Below are 18687 nucleotides of genomic sequence, written 5' to 3'. Positions count from 1 at the left end.
GAGTGCAGAGGAGGAGGAGAAGGAGGCGGAGAAAACGGTCAGATGAACTGCACAGCACTGGGATGCTGTTGCTGGCATGAGAAAAGGAGCTGCATGGGAAGGATGTGTCACGGATGAAGTGTGAAAGACAAATACAAATGACGGGGATGTCGAATAATTGCCAGAAAGGAGAAGACGATACAAGTTGAGGTAAAAAATGGAGTACACTGCGTGATGGAATTTGGCCATTGTGTTTTTTTTTCTTTTTACCATGGCAAGAAATATGTTCTGCTATGTGATTTGATTTCAATGTACAGGAACTGTTGCACCGTGGAGATGTACGCCTTCTACTCCCTTTTAGTCTACATCTTCTACACTGTCTTCAAGAAGGAGGAGGAGGACGCCTTGGAGGCATCATGTGGAGCCTCTACAGACGTATGTCTAGATCCAGCCTCGGGGGTCGTTTTGTCAAATAATAGCATTTTGCGTGGGTGGCGCATGAGCCATTGCAAAAAACTGCCAGTTGAAATGGTGTTGCACGCAGCTCAGATGCAATGTGTAAATATTGTGATCATTACCACATGACCGTCATTTATCTTGCTCTGCTCAGGAGGCAAGAGCTGTTTCCATGGAAACAAGGAGTCAAGGGAATGATGGCCACACCTCCAAAATGAGAAAGAAGGCCTGTGCGAGGGTTAGTGACTCAAGTAAGTGCACAAAATAAATGGTGATGGATATGAATAATGGCGACTCGGTGGAAATGTGGCTAGTGGCTCCGGCCTTCCGTGTGTGGAGTTTGCGTGCTTTCCCCCAGCCCGTGTGGGTTACCACTCTGGCTTCCTCCCACACTCCAAAAATATACATGGTGGGTGTAAATGGTCCTTAGGCGTGATTGGATGTGTGAATAGACGGCTGGGATAGGCACCAGCAAGCTAGCGACCGGAGTGAGGTCAAACGGCTATAGAAAATGGATGAATGGACAAGGATAAGGGGTAGATGATGATCATTAATATATATATATATATATATATATATATATATATTTTTTTTTTTTTTTATCTGATGCCTAAAAAAATATATGAATTTAAAACTGTTTTCGGGGAACTAAATTGTCTGTTAATTCTTCTGACATTGGGAATTCTGCACCTTTTTTTGTGTGGAAAAAAACAAAAGATTAGTGAATGTTGAACATTTTAGTCAATTAGATTTTTTTTTTTTGTCCTGTAGGAAACTAGGGAGCTATTTGTTTAACATTTTATTAATTTTTTAAGCCATGCCAATGTACCATGGAGCTTTCTAATTTTGTTAAAATTTTACAGCAAATATGTATATTGTCAACACATTAAAAATATAAACATTATTATGCAAATCTGGCAATTAAGGCATTTCATTCTAATTTATTCAAAAAAATTTTGCTTTAGCTGCAAATATCATGTATTGTTCTCCTTGATTATTAATAGTTGGAATTGGTCCTTATAAAAATCATCTGTCGATCGCGAATAAAGTGCGAGTGCGTTGTGATGTTTACTTCCTGTAAATGTGATTTGTGTTCATCCAGGCAGTAGCAGTGACAGTGATGACATATCCCTGAGTGACGAAGACGAGCCAGATGGCACCGATATCCCAGCTTGCACTCCTCTGGCAGCGTTTTTATCCTTTAAGCAGGAGTCTGACAAAAGGAGGACTTCACAAGGGCAGCTAGAGACAACGGGAAAGGTAATATTGTGACATACATAAGCACATTGATCACAAAAACAAGTGCAATAAAAACTGTTGTGCTCAGTTGGGAGAGTCCCCCTTGATGGCCGTCATGTCCCACCTGCTGAGCTTCCTGGAGCAGTACTCCCACTTCCAGCAGCTTCAGCAGCAGGCCGAGCAGTACCGCGTACAGCTCAAGCGGCACCGGGTGCAGCACCGCCGACAGATGAAGGCATTGCGGGCCTCCTACCGTCAGCGACTCAAGGACAAGAAGAGCATCATTTGTAACCTGGAGGAAGCTGTCAGCCAGCAGCTGAGCCCGCAGAGTGACGGTGAGGGAAAGGGTCGAGCACGTGAGGGGGGAGGGTGCATAGTTGCACATTCACATATGAGGCATTCAATGCATTGCAATGGAGTCTATAGAAGAACAGAATTACATCAGCTATTGGACTATGAGCTGCTGAGGTTCATTCAAGAAGGTCTATCAGTGTGCAAGTGTGAGTACCGGATCGTGACTTCTCACCCTTAGGAAACTGGGATAGGCTGGAGCTCAACCATGACTGATACGGACAAATGCCGTAGGAAATGGAGGAAGTGCAAAACTTGCAATTGTGCTATTAGTGTGGTAACAAATCAGATTTAGAGGCTAACGATTGTTTCAAACACGTGTATGAATAATTATGGTATGAGCGCAACTTATAAAGCCTTTTCCGATACACACACACATAGATTGACAAAGAAAGAAAAATAAGTAAAAATAAAAACATCTTAAATGTGTACAGGTAATTTTATTTATGTTCATCACTGACTTATACTTGTGTAACAATATGTTTTTAAATCTCTTTTTGAACACTATGAGTGATTCACACCTTTTAAGTTCTATTTTATAACTTTTCCATCAATTTACACCTAAAAGATACACTTGTTCTATATTTGTATTTAATCTTTGATTTTTTTTTTAAGTCACAATGGCCTATAGCAGTATTGAAGAATTTAATGTATAATTGTATTGCAGGGTTATTTCTCTTATATCATTCAAAAACAGTCCTTTTTTTTTCCTTCAAAATTCACGGCGGAGGAAATTCTGTAATATAGTAATATTTGTGATTCATTCAATAGTTTGGTTGGTAACATGCCACAAAATTGGCTAAAATATTGATCATTGCTTTCCAAAATAAAAGCAGAATTTTTAAATGTCTTATTTTGATTGAAAAAATAATATGGTCTACTATCATAGCGGACTAAGAAAATCTACTATTGAGGGGGTTGACTATCAAATATAAATACTGATTAATTTGAATATTGATTGATCGTTGCACTTCTACAATACATGCTTTTCATGTGAGTATATGTATGGTGGATATCAGCATGAAACAGATGGCTCTTTGATCCGAGAGCAGACAGGCAGAATTAATTCCAAGCTCTGTGCTTGTGCACACATATACAGTGCATAGTATATTCACATGGACATGATTCTGGAAGTGATACCACCATAGGGACTAAAATGTGCAATGTCCAGCTCATGAATATTAATCCTTTATAGGTTACAGGACAAGAATGCAAAAGTCCTCGTTGAGATTCTTGGATTTGGAGGTGTTTATGAATAATATGTGAGAGTTGCATTTACAAGTCTGGCACATGCAAGGTGGCACGTGTACCCGTGTTGGGCTAAAAATAGCTGCAGTGGCTGGTGTCCTTGTAAAGCTGTTAGCTTTGTTTTGCTTAGAATGCAACATGCAAGCCCTTAGGAAATGTTCATACAAAATGCATTCTGCATTGAATAGTCTCTTTGTGTTTATCAAAAAAAAAAAAATCAATGCTATGTGTATAATACGCATTGTGTGTCATGGTTCAAACAGGCCTTCTTTTGTTGCTCATATTTGCACTACTAATGCACAGCTTTCTGCTTGCACCATGATTGCTCCCTGCAACATGGTGTCATAGCACATTATCATGACCTGCATTGAAGATCAGAGGCGAAAGAGCCTGTCTGGTCAATTTTGAATCTGTAATTATAAGATGCTCCTTCTGTTCTTATTAAGTTTTATGAGGACAGGGTTTTTGCGGCTTTTGTGCTTGAGTGAGGCTACACGTGAGAAGCTTGGCTACCCTGGAGAATCCAAATAGCCTCACTGTCTCTCAACACAGAGTGTGAAAAGGCTTTAAGTGCATCTTTAATGTTCATTAACTTCACACGTGTTTAAGAATCCAAGCAAACTGGAGTCTTTGGTTTCTTTGCCCTTCAGAGAGTATGGAACCATACACCACTATGGTCATAATATCATGCAATTCAAATGTTTGGAATTTAAGTAATTTATGTATATATATATATATATATATATATATATATATATATATATATATTCCACAGGGGCTACATGATCATAAAATAGCTGAGAAACAGACTGTCACTTGATGCAATTGCAATTACCCAACTTGCTTAATGAAAATCCTATTACAAAACAAGGTCATAGACAAAGTAATGCTATTTCTGGTTGACCTCATAGGAATGTGAGTAAGATGTGACAGAATATAATCAGAGCTCATTCCAGCGCTATTAAAGAGACTAATTTGTGAACTTCCAGGGGGGAGCGGCATTGATGCTCAAGTGGGGGTTCATAGCCTGGTGGAGTCCCTGTACGGCCTACAGGGGGAACGCAGCAAGCTCAGAGGAGAACTGCGGCATCTGCGCTCACAGCTGGAGCAAAAGGATCGAGACCGACACTCGCGCATATTGGCCTTTCAGCAGCAGGTAGATAAACTTAACCACCATAGGAAAACCGCTTGGAGTTTTTCTGTGTCGAATACATATTTTTCTTGTACAGATCGATGAGCTTAAAAGTGGGATTGAAGAACGCGAAGAGGAGCTGTGCAGACTCAAAACTGCTACTGTAAGTGCTATCAAACGCAGCAGTAGTAGATTAAATTATTATCCTGTCGCAAACCTGTGAGCAATTTGAATGCAGACAGTACGTTCTGGAAATTCTTATTTACTACAAATTATGTCTTTTGGATCACTTCTCTGCAGCAGTGGTTCTCAAACGAGGATACGAGTACCTCTGGGAGTACTTGAGATTTTAAATAAAACAAACAAACATTCAAAAATCCTTAAAAAATAATTATTGAATTATTTAAATGTTTCAAGAAAATATGTTCATAAAACACAATTTCTGTTCAGTAGGTTATTCAATTGAATTATTTTTAAAACCCTGATTTTGCCTCATTCTTGAATGGTTTGACCCAACCTTTTTTTTTTTTTTTGAAACTATAGGGAATGGTGAACATCTTAATATAATTAATGCCGATGAGACGAGCTGGAAGCAAACAAATGTAATTTTATTCATTATGAATGTATTCACTAATCCATAATAAGTATTTCTGTCCTCAAAATATCGGCATTGGCATAAAAAATGCATAGCTGGTTAATATTGTGTTTGTCTAATATGAATGAAGTTTAAAAAATCCACCGTTTTTTTGCCAGCTCTGGTACAGGCATTTTGCCATGTGTTGTATGTCGAGTGAAAATGACACAATGTCTGTCGTAAATTGAGCTGTCATTACCTGAGTGACTGTGATGCAATTTTCAGCTGACATAAAGCTGCAAAATGGCCTACACATGAATTGGATTAAAAAGAAAATGTAGGTTTCGCTGCTCAATTCATATTCAACAAACAGAATAATAATAACAACACCGTGTTTAGCCTAGTGGGGATGCATAGAAACTATTATTGTAAAGACCATTTTGGGTATGACTTTTCCTTTAAGTTGTCATAATACCAAAACAATTTTATGGTGGCACACTCCAAAAATCAAAAGGTGACCAATACTATTTTTTTGTCTTTTCACGCTCTCTATATAAAGTTCCACTCTGTCCCAATTCTTTTGTCCCAAATGTTTCATTTCCTCAGGGCGCCACAGATTCAGAAAAACGAGTATTGTGTCTTTCTGCGGAGAACGAGACTCTTAAGCAGAGCCTGACTGTCACCCAAGGCCTCCTGCAGCAACTCAGCACCATCCCTTCACAGTCCAGCACCATGCTCATCAAGGTGAGATTCTCCCGTGTCATTCATTGGCACATTTTGAAACGATTCCCACCGTGTGACTTAGGAAAACGAGAATCTGCGAAGCCGAGTGCAGCAGCTGGAGGCCTCGCTGCAGCAGCGCGCTGAGCGGCTGTCGCAGCTGGAGCAGCAGAGCGAACGGAGGGAGTGGAGGAGAGGGGAGGAGCTGAGAAAGCGAGAAGACAGAGTGAGGGAGCTGCAGCTGGAGTTGGACAGAGAGAGGGGCAAGGAGCCCGTGGTTAAGGTTGAAAACTACTTTGGGATCTATCGTTTGGAAACATTCGACCTTTACGCGCCTTCTGAGATGCATATTATTGTGTCTCCCAGTATGTCACTCAGACTGTTGAGGTGGAGTCCCCGGCCACCATGAAGCAGCTGAGTAAAGCCAGACAGAGGAACGAGCTACTGTCTGAGAAGTTGTCCACCCAGAATGAGCGCTGCAAACAGCTGGAGGAGCAAATCCGCAAATCGGATGAATACAGCTGTAATCTGCAGCACAAGGTACGAAGTCTTTTTTTATTTACGGCGTCGCCCACCTAAGGTATGCTGTGAGGCATTATAAAACTAAATTAACATATTTAATCAAATAAGGATAGTACGTAATAATTGTAATCATTGCCTACTGATAACACTACCTTGAAGCAATTTTGATTCAAGTAACAACAGTACCTGTATATTAAAGTGAAGGGAGGAGTTTCATTTCGGAAAAATAAAAAACTGTTGCTGCCATCTTATGGCATTTATTGGCAATTACAAGTGCAGGTCAATTACTTGCAGATGTTCATTACAAATAGCACAAGCTAAATTTGCAACATACATTTTACCCAAAACAGACTATATCAGGTACCAGTCTAAACAAAGTCAAATTTGCTCTTGGATTTACTGCGAATATGTGACTACCAAGTGTAAATTTGACTTTTTGGGACCAAATATAGTCTTTCTACAGTAAAATGTACTCTATTATATTTACTGTTCAGGACACCATTTATATTGCACACAAATATCTTTAACCAGAACTGTATATAGCATTCTATTACAATTGTTTGTCTTTTTTTAAAAAAACGGCAGATTAGATCATCATCATAAATACAATAATTTAAAAAAACTAATGAGTTGAGCAGCTTTTCTCCATTACAGTAAATAATCAAATTAATTAAAGGGGGGAATTTTTATCCGGCATACAAATGGAACTTGCAACCGATAAATGCCAGTTTTACAGCAACAATCATTATTAATAATGTAAATTTCTGGGTTGGCAAAATGCTCAAATATGGCAAAGTTTTTTGATAATCAAATTAGAGCCACAAGATTGGACCAGAGACGGTTATGTTTTCACAGATAATACTATAGTTATCCTGTACTACTTTCAGGTCATAATGGCATAATAATGGCAGTTTTATAACTGCTGACATATCTGTGGACATATCTGTACCCTTTTTTATAGATTGCAGCTTATGAGCGGGAGATTGGACAGCTGAGAGAGGAGCTGATGAAGGAGATCGGCCACTTGGAGGAAAGAAAAGAGGAGGCAGTGAAGGCTGCTGCAAACTGCTCAGCAGAGCACTTTCAGGACCTGCAGCACCAGTTCTTCGGTCAACATCTACAACGTTAACTCTTCATGTCAATCTAATATACCCAATTTAAACGCCGTTTTTTTTTTCCCCAACAGATTTACAGAAGCGTCTGACTGCCCTTCCTCCGACTCTGCGCTGCATGAAAACAGACTATGCCAGCCTACGGAGCCAAGTTCGGAACTTCTCTGAGTTTTATGGAGCGGCAATTAAAGAGGCAAAGAAACAGGTAACAAGCATCCCATTACTCAATATCATTGGCACTGGCAAATAAACTTCTTCCAAAAAACTTTCTCAATTATTCATAACTGCCTTATCCCTTCATTTCATCGTTTCTTTTTTATATGTGGATGTTAGTTTTTTTCTGTCCAATCATATTTCAGCCTTGTGTGTGATTCCTCAATTTTGCTGTAAGGAGAAATGAAATTAAGAGAAAGTGAAGCCACTAATTGCACGTGCAAGCCAGATCACAGAACTAAACAGTGAGGTGCTCATGCTAACCACTCCTTCTTTGTGCCACGCAATATTTGGTCTTTTTTTCTAGAAAAAAATAAACATTAAAAATGCAACCAAATAATTTAAACATTTGGCAGTCGTGTTGGTTCCATGAAGTGGATGCCTTGTCATCATCTGCAGGTCTCAGCAGCAATCTATGAGATGTCAGAGGCCAACAAAGACCTCCTGGAGAAATACAGAAAGGAGGTTGCACTGCGCAGGAAGTTGCACGAGCAACTGGTGGAACTAAAAGGTACAAAATAAAATGACCTTAGCACCAATTAGCACCGATTTTATTTATCATATAAGAAGTTGTCAAGAGGTGTGGTTTTCATAGAATGCAGTTAGATCATATTTGATGTGTTCTGTCCCCAAGGCAACATCCGCGTTCTGTGTCGCGTAAAGCCTGTGCTGAAAGAGGACCAGCACGAGGAGGGCCAATCTGTTGTGGTTACCACAGACCCCGACAACGAGTCCTCTCTTAGTGTGTTGAGTAAGGGAAAGGCTCGCACTTTTGAGTTGGACAAGGTCTTCCATCCTCAGGCCACACAGGAGGAGGTAACACAGATGAGGAAAATGCATTTTTTGGAAAGCTGAAATATAACCTGCATTTTCCCGTCGTTCAGGTCTTTCAAGAGATCGAGCCACTTGTAACCTCATGCATCGATGGATACCATGTTTGCATATTTGCATATGGACAGACCGGGTCTGGAAAAACATACACAATGGAGGTAATGTAGATTCTATGCAAAAGTTTGTACTTTTTACATGTTTTTCCACTGCATGGTACGTACTAAGGCAACCAGGGGGGTCGCTGACTTTAAAAACGGATCATTTTGAAAGGCTATTGATTTGATACACACTTGTAAAAAAATATCCTTCTATTTCCATCCATTTTCCATAGCCGCTTATCCTCACAAGGGTCGCAGGCTTGCTGGTGCCTATCCCAGTTGACATTGGGCAGTAGGCGGGGGACACCATGAACTGGTTGCCAACCAATTGCAGGGCACACAGAGACAAACAACCATTCATGCATCCAATCACACCTAAGGACAATTTACTATGTCTACTACATCTGCTATGCATGTTTTTGGAGTGTGGGAGGAAGCCGGAGTGCCCAGAGGGAACCCATGCAGGCGCGGGGAGAACATGCAAACTCCTGACAGGGAGGGCAGAGCCAGCTGGATTCGAGCTCAGGTCCCTTAACTCTGAGACAAACGTGCTAACTGCTGGACCTCCGAGCCGCCCCTGACAAAATAATGTTTTCTCAGCATAATTAACAATAATGGTTTAAGAAAAGTTGGAATCAAATGTGTATTATATGCAACACCTCATTTCAAGGAGTACCTGAAAGTAGTAACATTTTCAAAGCTGCATTTCCACAACATTCCTGGGACATCACAATGTCCCATCACTGGTGGGCTATTTCAAGAACTAGCCCATGAATTGTAATTTATTGTGTGTTTAGAACAGTACTGTGAAATCTCAACAAAATTCATCTTTTTTTTTTCTAAATTTTGATTGTTACGTAATCACGGCCTGACCAAAATATTATGAAATTTTTTGATACGGAATTGTCATTCAGTGACAGCAAATCTTTATTTAAAAGAATTGGAACCGAAATGGAACGTATTTTTTTAACAATATACGATATAACTTGACGTTGGGGTTCTAGGCCAGCTTGTGAAGTGTAAAATTTATAATTGACACCGATTGAAATTCATCGGGAAACACGTTTTTTTGAATAATATTTGTAATTAATTGATCAATTAATTGGTTCTTGGTATTTCTTTTTCAACACATTCTATCAAATATATACAGGCTGTGTTTTTTTTTTGCTATTTAGGGCAGTGTGGAGAACCCAGGCATCAACCAAAGGGCCCTGAAACATCTCTTCAGTGAAATAGAAGAGCGGAAGGACATGTGGTCTTACACCGTCACTGTCTGCTCTGTGGAGATCTACAACGAGGTGCTAAGGTACGGATAAATCCCAGGAAAACAAAGCAAGATGATAGGATGACTTTTGGTTAATGACATATGTGGGCTCTCAGAGATCTACTGAGTAAGGATGGAGAAAAACTGGACATTAAAATCAACCCGGACGGAACAGGACAGCTACACGTGCCGGGCCTCAGGGTCATCGAGGTTAAGAGCTTTCAGCATATCAAGAAGGTGACAGATGTTTTTACTATATTGCCGGGGTGTCAAATGTATTTTTAGCATCACTTGACAATCATTTTACAATGTTATCAAACGCACAATTGCCCCTACATATTATTACTATTCAGGGGCGGAGCTACATTTTTCAAATGCCCAATTTGTTTCCAGATTTTAGCCATGGCCCGCAGGAACAGAATCACGTTTGGCACTCAGATGAACCAGCACAGCTCTCGCTCTCACGCTCTGCTCTGCATCACCGTTCAGGGCACCGACCTCGCCACTGGCTCGAAAACCACTGGTCAGTCGCCACGGGCATCAACATTTCAACATCTTTGGAGAAATACCTGCTGTATAATTAATGTGACGAGACGTTTTCCCCAATAGGGACAGGTGACATTTCGATGGTAATTTCAGCACCATTGCCATTTTCTTCTTCTTGCCTTTAGGGAAGTTGAACCTGGTTGACCTGGCGGGATCGGAGCGAGTATGGAAGTCTGGGGCAGAGGGCGAGAGGCTAAAGGAGGCCCAGAATATAAACCGCTCGCTCTTGGCCCTCGGTGATGTCATCCAGGCCCTGAGAGCGCGACAGACGCACATCCCGTTCAGGAACTCTCGCCTTACGTACTTGTTGCAGGACTCACTGGGTAAAGGCAGCAAAACAGCCATGGTGGTGCAGGTAAGACTTCAACCCATTTGGAACTCAAGTTTTCTGTTGGGTAACATGGAGGCCTTGGTGGTTAATTTTGCACATTTACCTCACAGTCAAGAGGTCCTGGCTTTGAATCTCGCATCTAAGTGTGAATTTTGTACAGTCCCGTGGTTGCTAAGATTTTTTGTTTAAATCTAGTGTAGGGCTGCAGCTATTGACTATATTAAAATACTTTATTCAAAACAACTAAGACCATATAACATATGTCCATTTTGTTACGAATGACGAAGTTTTTGATGATCAACATTTTTTTCAATTAAATTTAAACTGTGGTTAGCAGCACACAGTTTTCCTCTTTAAAAACAATAAGAATTTAGGCAAATCCCTCCCTTTTAGTCCAAGCAACAAATTTACCACCTGAAACAACATATTTTAAGTCAGTATGGTTTGTTAAAATGTCATCAGTAGTAATGGCTACTATGTCAGGCTGTCAAGCATTTGCATACACACACACATACGCACACGCTCACATACACACACACACACACGCTCACATACACAAATGAAATTCACCTAAGTGAGACTTGTTTTGGCCTGTCCTAATTTGACCTACTTTTCCAAAGGTGTCTTCTCTGGAGAGCAACGTAGGTGAGACGCTGTGCTCGCTGAAGTTTGCCCAGAGGGTGTGCAAGGTGGAGCTAGGCCCTGCAGCCAGGAAGATCGAATCTGGCGGCGGGCAGTGCGACTGAACCTGCCGCTTCCCGTAGCCAAGCAAACAGTTACACTCATTGTGAAAAAAACAAACTTAACAGCTATCCGGCTCAAGGGCTAACAAAATCTGTCCAGGTCAGACACTATCAACACAGACAAGTGAGTGAACACCGTCCGCCATCTTCGATCACATGCAGGCATATTTATACTTTCACTCAGAGTGCCAAAGCAACATCTGCCTCCATCATGTATGATTCTATGCTTCCTTCAGCCAGTCTTCTCACTTTCCTTTAGAAGAAATAGAGCAACATCAGCATTTGTTTACAATTCCCATAAACACAACAAGTCATCTTGTTTGACCGTTTCGACCGATTATTTTGTTCAAAGTAGTAGATAGTCAAACATGTTAGGTAGTGACACTTAATTCACATATTTACAATATTGTAGTTTATGTGTTATCTGATGGGAATGACTGAATGCTTTGCTTCTCTTTAGAGCCTTATCTTTTTGCCTTTTACCAAGGGCAATGGCAGTCAAGCGTGCAGGTGGCCTTGTAGCGTGGTGGTTAGTGCAATATGCACCAAGGAGAAGGGTTCGGACAATAAATGCACTTTATGGTTAAAGAGTAGGACGCTGTTATTTCGGACCAAGGTGTTTAGGTGTTGGCAATAGATATCACTAGTGAATGTCATACCAAAAAAAAGTTTCTGTTGTCCTTTAGTCATTGTTCCAGTGTACCACCTTGTGAATCAAAACTCAATTGATTCACTTGTAGCAAACCATCAGTTTAATGCTCTGTAGTCGCCACTTATTAATAACAGAGTCATAGTTTTCCTAATGAATATGATGTACTGTATTTAAAAGTGTGTGGATGCTGAATGACCCAATAAAACACAGGGATTTGAAAAACATACGTTGTACTTCTATTTTAAAATACAATTCTTTGAACATTTTAGCCTGGTAGTTGACAATTCAACCACATATACAGATTGTATCATTGGACTGTCACGATACAAAAAGAAAAAACAAAAACAAAAAGACAAGGCAAGACTGGACAAAGTTTCCAGCACACACCTGTGACCAAAAAAAAACAAAAAAAATCCCAGGATTGGACCCCTGCCATGTGCCTCCACATTTCCAGCGTGGCTTTTCCTCTCTCCTATCTTCAAATCAGTCTGAATCTTCCTGTTCTGCTTGTACCGCTCCCACCACACCAGCCAGCTCCTCCTCACTGCCTCGCAATCGATCCCCTGAACACCACACAGATAAATATTACAATTTCAGAAGAGCTTGAATAAAAAAAGGGTTTAATAAATAATAATACTAACGAATGAGTTCTGCGATGGCCCTTTGCGTTCTCCTTGACAGCTTTTCCAGTTTCTTTGCCACATCCCGCTTGAGATCCCTTGATCCAAAACCACACAATCAGAGATATAACCTTCACTTCACACCAAAGTGAAAATAAATAATTGTCTTCTTACCAGTCTGGTTTCCTCGGGGCCAAGTTAGCCAAATCCTGGTGAAACCAAATTGAAGAGGGTTTTAAAACGCATTTGTGATTCAGCAATAAAATCAGGAATGAAGAAAAGAAAACGCACCACTTCTTCAATGATGGGCTCTGGATTAGATGCCTTTAACTGGTCTTGGACTTTATCCTCCACTGGAAACAAAAAGAAATCTCCTTTAAATCCAATAAGTACTCTAACATTAATCTAATGTGTGTGGGCATAGGTAATGAGACACATTTTGAATTTGAAATCTAGATTTTACTAACATGTTTTGTAAAATTGTTAGCACCCTTCCATTATTTATTTTTTTTAATTTTTTAGATCGATGCCAGTTTTTCGTAGAAAAAAAAATCTGATTAATGGGACAATTAATGAAAACAGTAACATTTGTTTCCTCCCACTGGATTCAAGGGGCATCAATTATATGCAAATTCCACTGGCCTGATACTTAAGTCCAGATAAGCAGGGGTCAAACATATTGTTAGAAAAAGATTCCTTTACAGTTCCCGGAATGCATCATGTGTCTAATTGGATTTAATTATTAACGTTATAAGGCTATTGATCCTTGTCATGTGTTTGTGTGCCATACTTAACATGTTTTGGCTCAATTTATGTTGCAATATGTATTTTATTATTTTTTTAAAACAGACTGTGACTAAGTCGTGTGGCAAGTAGTGATATCAGGTCAATTTGTTTCACAACTTCCTTGCATTGCTTGTAAAAAAATTAAGATTTGCCTGGTTTTGAATGACAGGTCAACGGCACGACCGTATCAACAAATTTCATAATATGTAATCAAATGTGTAAGAAATAATGACAGCTGTGCTACCCGTATACAGCTGCTGTAAATGGATTCTCTTTTGGATAAGTGGACAAAACTTTTGGGAATTTTAATCCCAATTTGCAGTGGAGATATCTACTTGTATATGATGACAACAGCAGTAGCACTTCCAAAGCTATCACATAAAGAATTTTTCACAAACCTGATGCCGGTTTGGCTTTGGGGACCTGCCTCTCTTTAAGATCATCATCTTCTGGAGTGTAGTTTCTCAGTTTCAGCTCCCTGTGCAGATAGAAAAAGGGAGACAATCTTTCACCGAATGAATAATGGCAGCAGTGATTGAGAAATCAATGCCTTTGAGTATATCAGCTGTGTGCTCAAATAAATATGCACAGATTTCAGTAAACAGATCAATATTTCCACTTATAAGATTTTTGGGGCAATGTCTATGAGGTTTTTGCAATGTTAAGTCTATGCCTTGGCTAAATCATGTTTGGCAAACCTTTGGACTTGAGCATACAAAATGTAGGTTTGGTGAGTCCAGCAGAGGGTAGTGTGGACTTTAGGTAAAACTCAATGTTTAAAAAAAAAAAAAAAGACCATCTGCATCCCTGTATGGAAGTCTGTTGATTGACTGGAGGCTGGGGAATAAAGTCGCCCTTTTTCCCCTCCTTGTGAACCCGTCTAGTTAACGCGTCCCACCTGCTCCCGGGCACAGACAACAACCGGCTGAGGAATGCCGTCCTTGACATTCTAATTACTTTCATCATGACTCTTCATAGAGGGATTCTTGGCAGTCTGAGCTCGACGACCACACAGGGTCCTGGTGCTATGAAGGTACACCGCCGTCTGGCCATGTGTGGAACATGAAAAGAGTTTAGTGAGCTACTGAGCAAGCTAGCGGGGGCACGTAGCTGACACATTCACCTCCCCTTTGCAACCAACAGACTTGTGCCTTGTATGGCTATAGGCAAGGATGCTGGTCATGTTCGCCACTCTTACTTTTCTCCTTGCATCTTAAGTCTCTGATGGAAAGGGAATGTGAGCAAAGCCATCTATTTTGGCAACGTGCATGATGTATCAATTTATTTTAGAAACACAAATCTGGAGGGAAATTTGCTTCAAAGGTTGGGCTTGGAGGTCAAACTGTCATGTGAAACAGCTGAGTTAGCGTGTCAAGTTGGGGTGTCACACTCATTCCTGTTCCCCTTTGAAATGAATGGAATAAAAATACTGCAATACTGCAGCATATTTGACCCAGATATAATAGATATCATCCGAAGATGCAATTCAACGGAACTTGAAATGAAATTCGGCACATTGATATCAAATTCACAACTATTTGATCAATTAATCATTTTCAGTAGCTTTTCTCAAATGAAGGTAGGTACATGGGTGTTTCTAGCGGGCTTTTGTGGGTTCGGAAGCCCCCCTTAACTGAATACTAGCCCATCTGTCAACATCCTTTAGCTGCTGGCTTGGTGGTTCCTATTCCAGCCATCTCTGGCCAGTAGGCGGAGGACACCCTGGACCGGTTGCCAGCCAATTGCACTGACAAACAACCATTCACACTAACAATCATACCTACGGGCAATTTGGATTGTCCAATTCATCCATCCTACCATTCCTCAATTCTTTTGTGTAATCCATTTTTGTGTGCGTGTGTGTGTCAATGCTTGAAGGGCCCAAAACTGTGCCACATATGACACATAGGACACTGTGACTTAACACACAGCGGGGCCTGCTTAACAATAGTGTTTACAGAATAGCACAAACCCGATTCAGAATATTTTCAACGTTACACTTAAATCAATATATCAAACTTTCTCTTGCTGGAATTTACTTTGTGGTTAAATATAACTATGCATAGAGCATCTATCTGCTGCACATAGCTGCAGAAACAATCATCTTTCTGGGTTTTTTTTTTAACTTTCACAAGTTGCAACAAACATGTTGACTGTGTGGCTTTTCAAGCTTTAGTTTGGCAAAGTGATCCCTCATTAATGTTTTAACATGTGATGCATGACACACTGGGTCAAAAGATGTGTATTGAATTGCCTTGAACAATTAGCTAGGCCAGGTGATTTTTATTTTCTGTCTTTTTGTCATTCATATAAGGCCATAACGGCCTTCTTTTGAAAAAAAAATTGTTCAGTTCAGCCAGGGGAAATACATAGGCACTCCCTTGGCGCGGTCACCTAGGAGTCATTAAAAATAAACAATGGAAAAGCTCTTGTAGGACAGGAAAGATGGCTGCCTGCTTGTGCATACCAAATGGCACGAAGCTGCAGGATATTTGAGCAGCTAATAGCACGGGGATGTCACAGTTGCCAGAGTAAACAGAGTTCAATGTGTCATCTATAATTGGTGTTGAGATGAGTTGCAGATAAATGTTGTGGCGTTCCATCAGATCAGTTTCACTTCCGTGCAGCCAAGACACAAATAATAAGACCTTCCAAATTCAAATGATGAACTAACGTGTGTCTCTTCTCTGGCGTTTCCTCTTCTAAAGAAGCTTTTTTATGCTCTGGCTCACCATCTTCCTGCTCGTGCCCCTGTGGGAATAAAACATGGACCACATGAATAGTCCGATCACCTGATAGGGCATTGTGATTTCCTTGGCATGTTGTAAAAGCGATCATTTAAAAAATTATAGAAACAGAGATGTAAAAAAAAACGAAGTCATAATTAGGGACTCATTACAAGAGCCATTAACGCTAACAAACTAATATTTTGCATTTCAATCGATCACCAGCATGAGTGGGGACAAAGTAAACAAAATAACAAGCTTGCACAAATCCTGGAAAAAGACAAATTGTAACAAAGGATATCAAATCCCACCCAATGCGTATTTTCCTGAAGACGCTTCCTGTTCACATGCTACAACAATTCATAGCTCTGACTCATTCTTGAAGGGGAGCACAAAAGGAAAGCAAGGAATGTCAACAGCGCTCCATCACACTTGGCTTGCCAAGTCAATTTGCTTCCATGTTTTGCCTCCTCAGTGTCATCCTGTGTCCAAAGTGAACACGTTTCACTGCTAGATGGGGTGCATTCTTACTCTTATAATAATAATAAGATGAATGAAAAAAAAGAAAATACTACTACTACTACTATTACTACTAATAACAACAATAATAACAGGGGTGAAGGAGTCCTTTAGTAATTAGAGCATCTTGGTGAAAATTGAAAATTGTTTTTCTCCCTGCAGGTGGCTCAACATGACCAAAGACCATTACCTGAGACCAAAGCCAATGTGATGTCCTTTCCAACCAAACAGCAAGTGGCAAAGTGGCCGACCCGAGATGGATAAAAACGGGTTGATTTGGCTGCTAAATTCATATTCGTAAAGTGTAAGGTTAATCAGAATGTTTAATAGTGAATATGCATTTAAAATATAATCGTACAGAAAGTTGTTGACTTGACTTGCCTTTTACGTTAAATGTGAAGATTGTATATTGTGGCCGATACAAAACTAATGCAGGGAGTGTGAGTTCGGTTGGTTAATACACACGTATGTAGAAATTTTAAAAACAAATTACATAAACGGCTCATTAAATTCCTCCTTTCTTCCCCAAAATGGTAAACATCTATCACCAACTAAAACAAATGGTCTCCTTCTATAAGTAAGCCGGAGTTCTGTTTTGTTGCTCTGAGAATACGTGTTAATGCACTTTCAAACTTGCTGTTCATTTTTCAAGTTTTTCCCCTCGAAACTGATACAGTGAAAGAACTGTTGTACTCGCCGAGTCGAAGACCATATTATAGCGTCAACATTAAATTAAACCTACGTCGAAACCAATGAAAATTACGAAAATGCAGCTAATTCTTAGCGGGCTTGTGACATTATTTTATAAACACGAAGTTTGAACGCTATTCAATGCGACAGAAAAGTCCAGATGTGGGTTTAAAACCGCAATACAGTCATACACTAGCTAATGGCTAGCTACATGCTAACGTTACTGCACATATTATTTCAACAAAATATCGAGTATTTTTGATCACTAACTTTGCATATAGCAGATCGTAGCTATACTTACGTGGAGTTGTTTTTCCTTCAACGCCTTCAATCTCTCTTTTCGCTTCAGAGCTTGTTCCTGAAGAGACCCGATATTTTTTTCCATTTTTCAAATCCACACGCCGCTCGATTGTTCTTCAATCTGTTACAAAACCCACGTTAGGTCAGAGTAGTCAACTGACGAGAAATCGATCGCATTCGACTGTTTTTTTCTTTTCTGATTTTTTTTTAAAATTAAGACAAAAACAGACAGGTCCCCCTAAACTAGAACATCGAGGGAAAAGTCCATTTATTTCAATACTTTGTTTCAAAAAGTATACTTATTAGTTCCTCACACACGAAGTGGAATCTATTAGGCATTTCTTTTTGCGAGTTTTGATGACTGTGGTAATAAAAGCACAGAAACGAAAGATAAGGAAGATAAGGAAGAAGAATATTATATACTGTATATATATGTGTATATATATATATATATATATATATATATATATATATATATATATATATATATATATATATATATATATATATATATATATATATATATATATATATATATATATATATATATATATATATATATATATATATATATATATATATATGCAATTCATCTACAACCCAACCAATTTAAAATAATGTCCTATTTTTTAATAAGGAGATGGAAATTTAAAAATGTTTTTTTCAATTTAATTTAATTTAGTCATTCTAGGTGCAGCCCAAAGAAGAAGCATGATAACATCTTCTCATACGGTATTTATTCAGCACATGTCAAGGGACACAAAGATGTCTAACACTGCCTCTTGGGGCTCATTAAAATCAATGTGTGTGTGCATGCGTGCATGAGTGTGTGTTTGTAGTCAAGTTACAAAATACTTACATGCTTTGGTGAACAGAAGGTGCTTAGGAACTGCATGTATGTGGTTGGACTTGTTGATCGTTTTAATTGATTCAACTCTTTGCATACCATAATGTAAACAAGAGCCACATATAGGACAGAGAGATGCTTTCCCACTGTCAGGAATGTAGGTCATCAGCATGGAAGTACGGCTGATC

The 18687-nt window shown here is 39.6% G+C and overlaps 2 protein-coding genes across 2 annotated transcripts; one reads left to right on the top strand and one right to left on the bottom strand.

Annotated features, from left to right (window-relative positions):
- On the top strand, positions 1-12235 carry LOC148426616 (kinesin-like protein KIFC3). Its single transcript, XM_088411398.1, has 20 exons — positions 1-189; positions 297-414; positions 590-686; positions 1538-1695; positions 1763-2009; positions 4263-4429; positions 4503-4568; positions 5586-5723; positions 5785-5982; positions 6066-6239; positions 7183-7330; positions 7408-7538; positions 7946-8057; positions 8181-8362; positions 8431-8535; positions 9651-9781; positions 9856-9976; positions 10133-10262; positions 10411-10640; positions 11237-12235. Exons 2-20 carry the CDS (start codon positions 316-318, stop codon positions 11360-11362), a joined length of 2760 nt encoding a protein of 919 aa, XP_088267524.1. The 5' UTR covers positions 1-189; positions 297-315; the 3' UTR covers positions 11363-12235.
- On the bottom strand, positions 12094-17803 carry LOC148426615 (coiled-coil domain-containing protein 12-like). The gene is made up of 7 exons (XM_088411399.1): positions 17654-17803; positions 16092-16168; positions 13816-13895; positions 12923-12984; positions 12806-12840; positions 12653-12729; positions 12094-12574 (listed from the first exon to the last, which is right to left on the bottom strand). Exons 1-7 carry the CDS (start codon positions 17735-17737, stop codon positions 12495-12497), a joined length of 495 nt encoding a protein of 164 aa, XP_088267525.1. The 5' UTR covers positions 17738-17803; the 3' UTR covers positions 12094-12494.
- Positions 17804-18687: the final 884 nt, after the last annotated feature.

The sequence above is a fragment of the Hippichthys cyanospilos genome, chromosome 3 (genome assembly GCF_059441005.1).
Source record: "Hippichthys cyanospilos isolate Australia breed blue-spotted pipefish chromosome 3, RoL_Hcya_1.0, whole genome shotgun sequence".
In the NCBI taxonomy this organism is placed as follows: Eukaryota; Metazoa; Chordata; class Actinopteri; order Syngnathiformes; family Syngnathidae; genus Hippichthys; species Hippichthys cyanospilos.
This window is presented reverse-complemented; position numbering and strand designations above follow the sequence as displayed.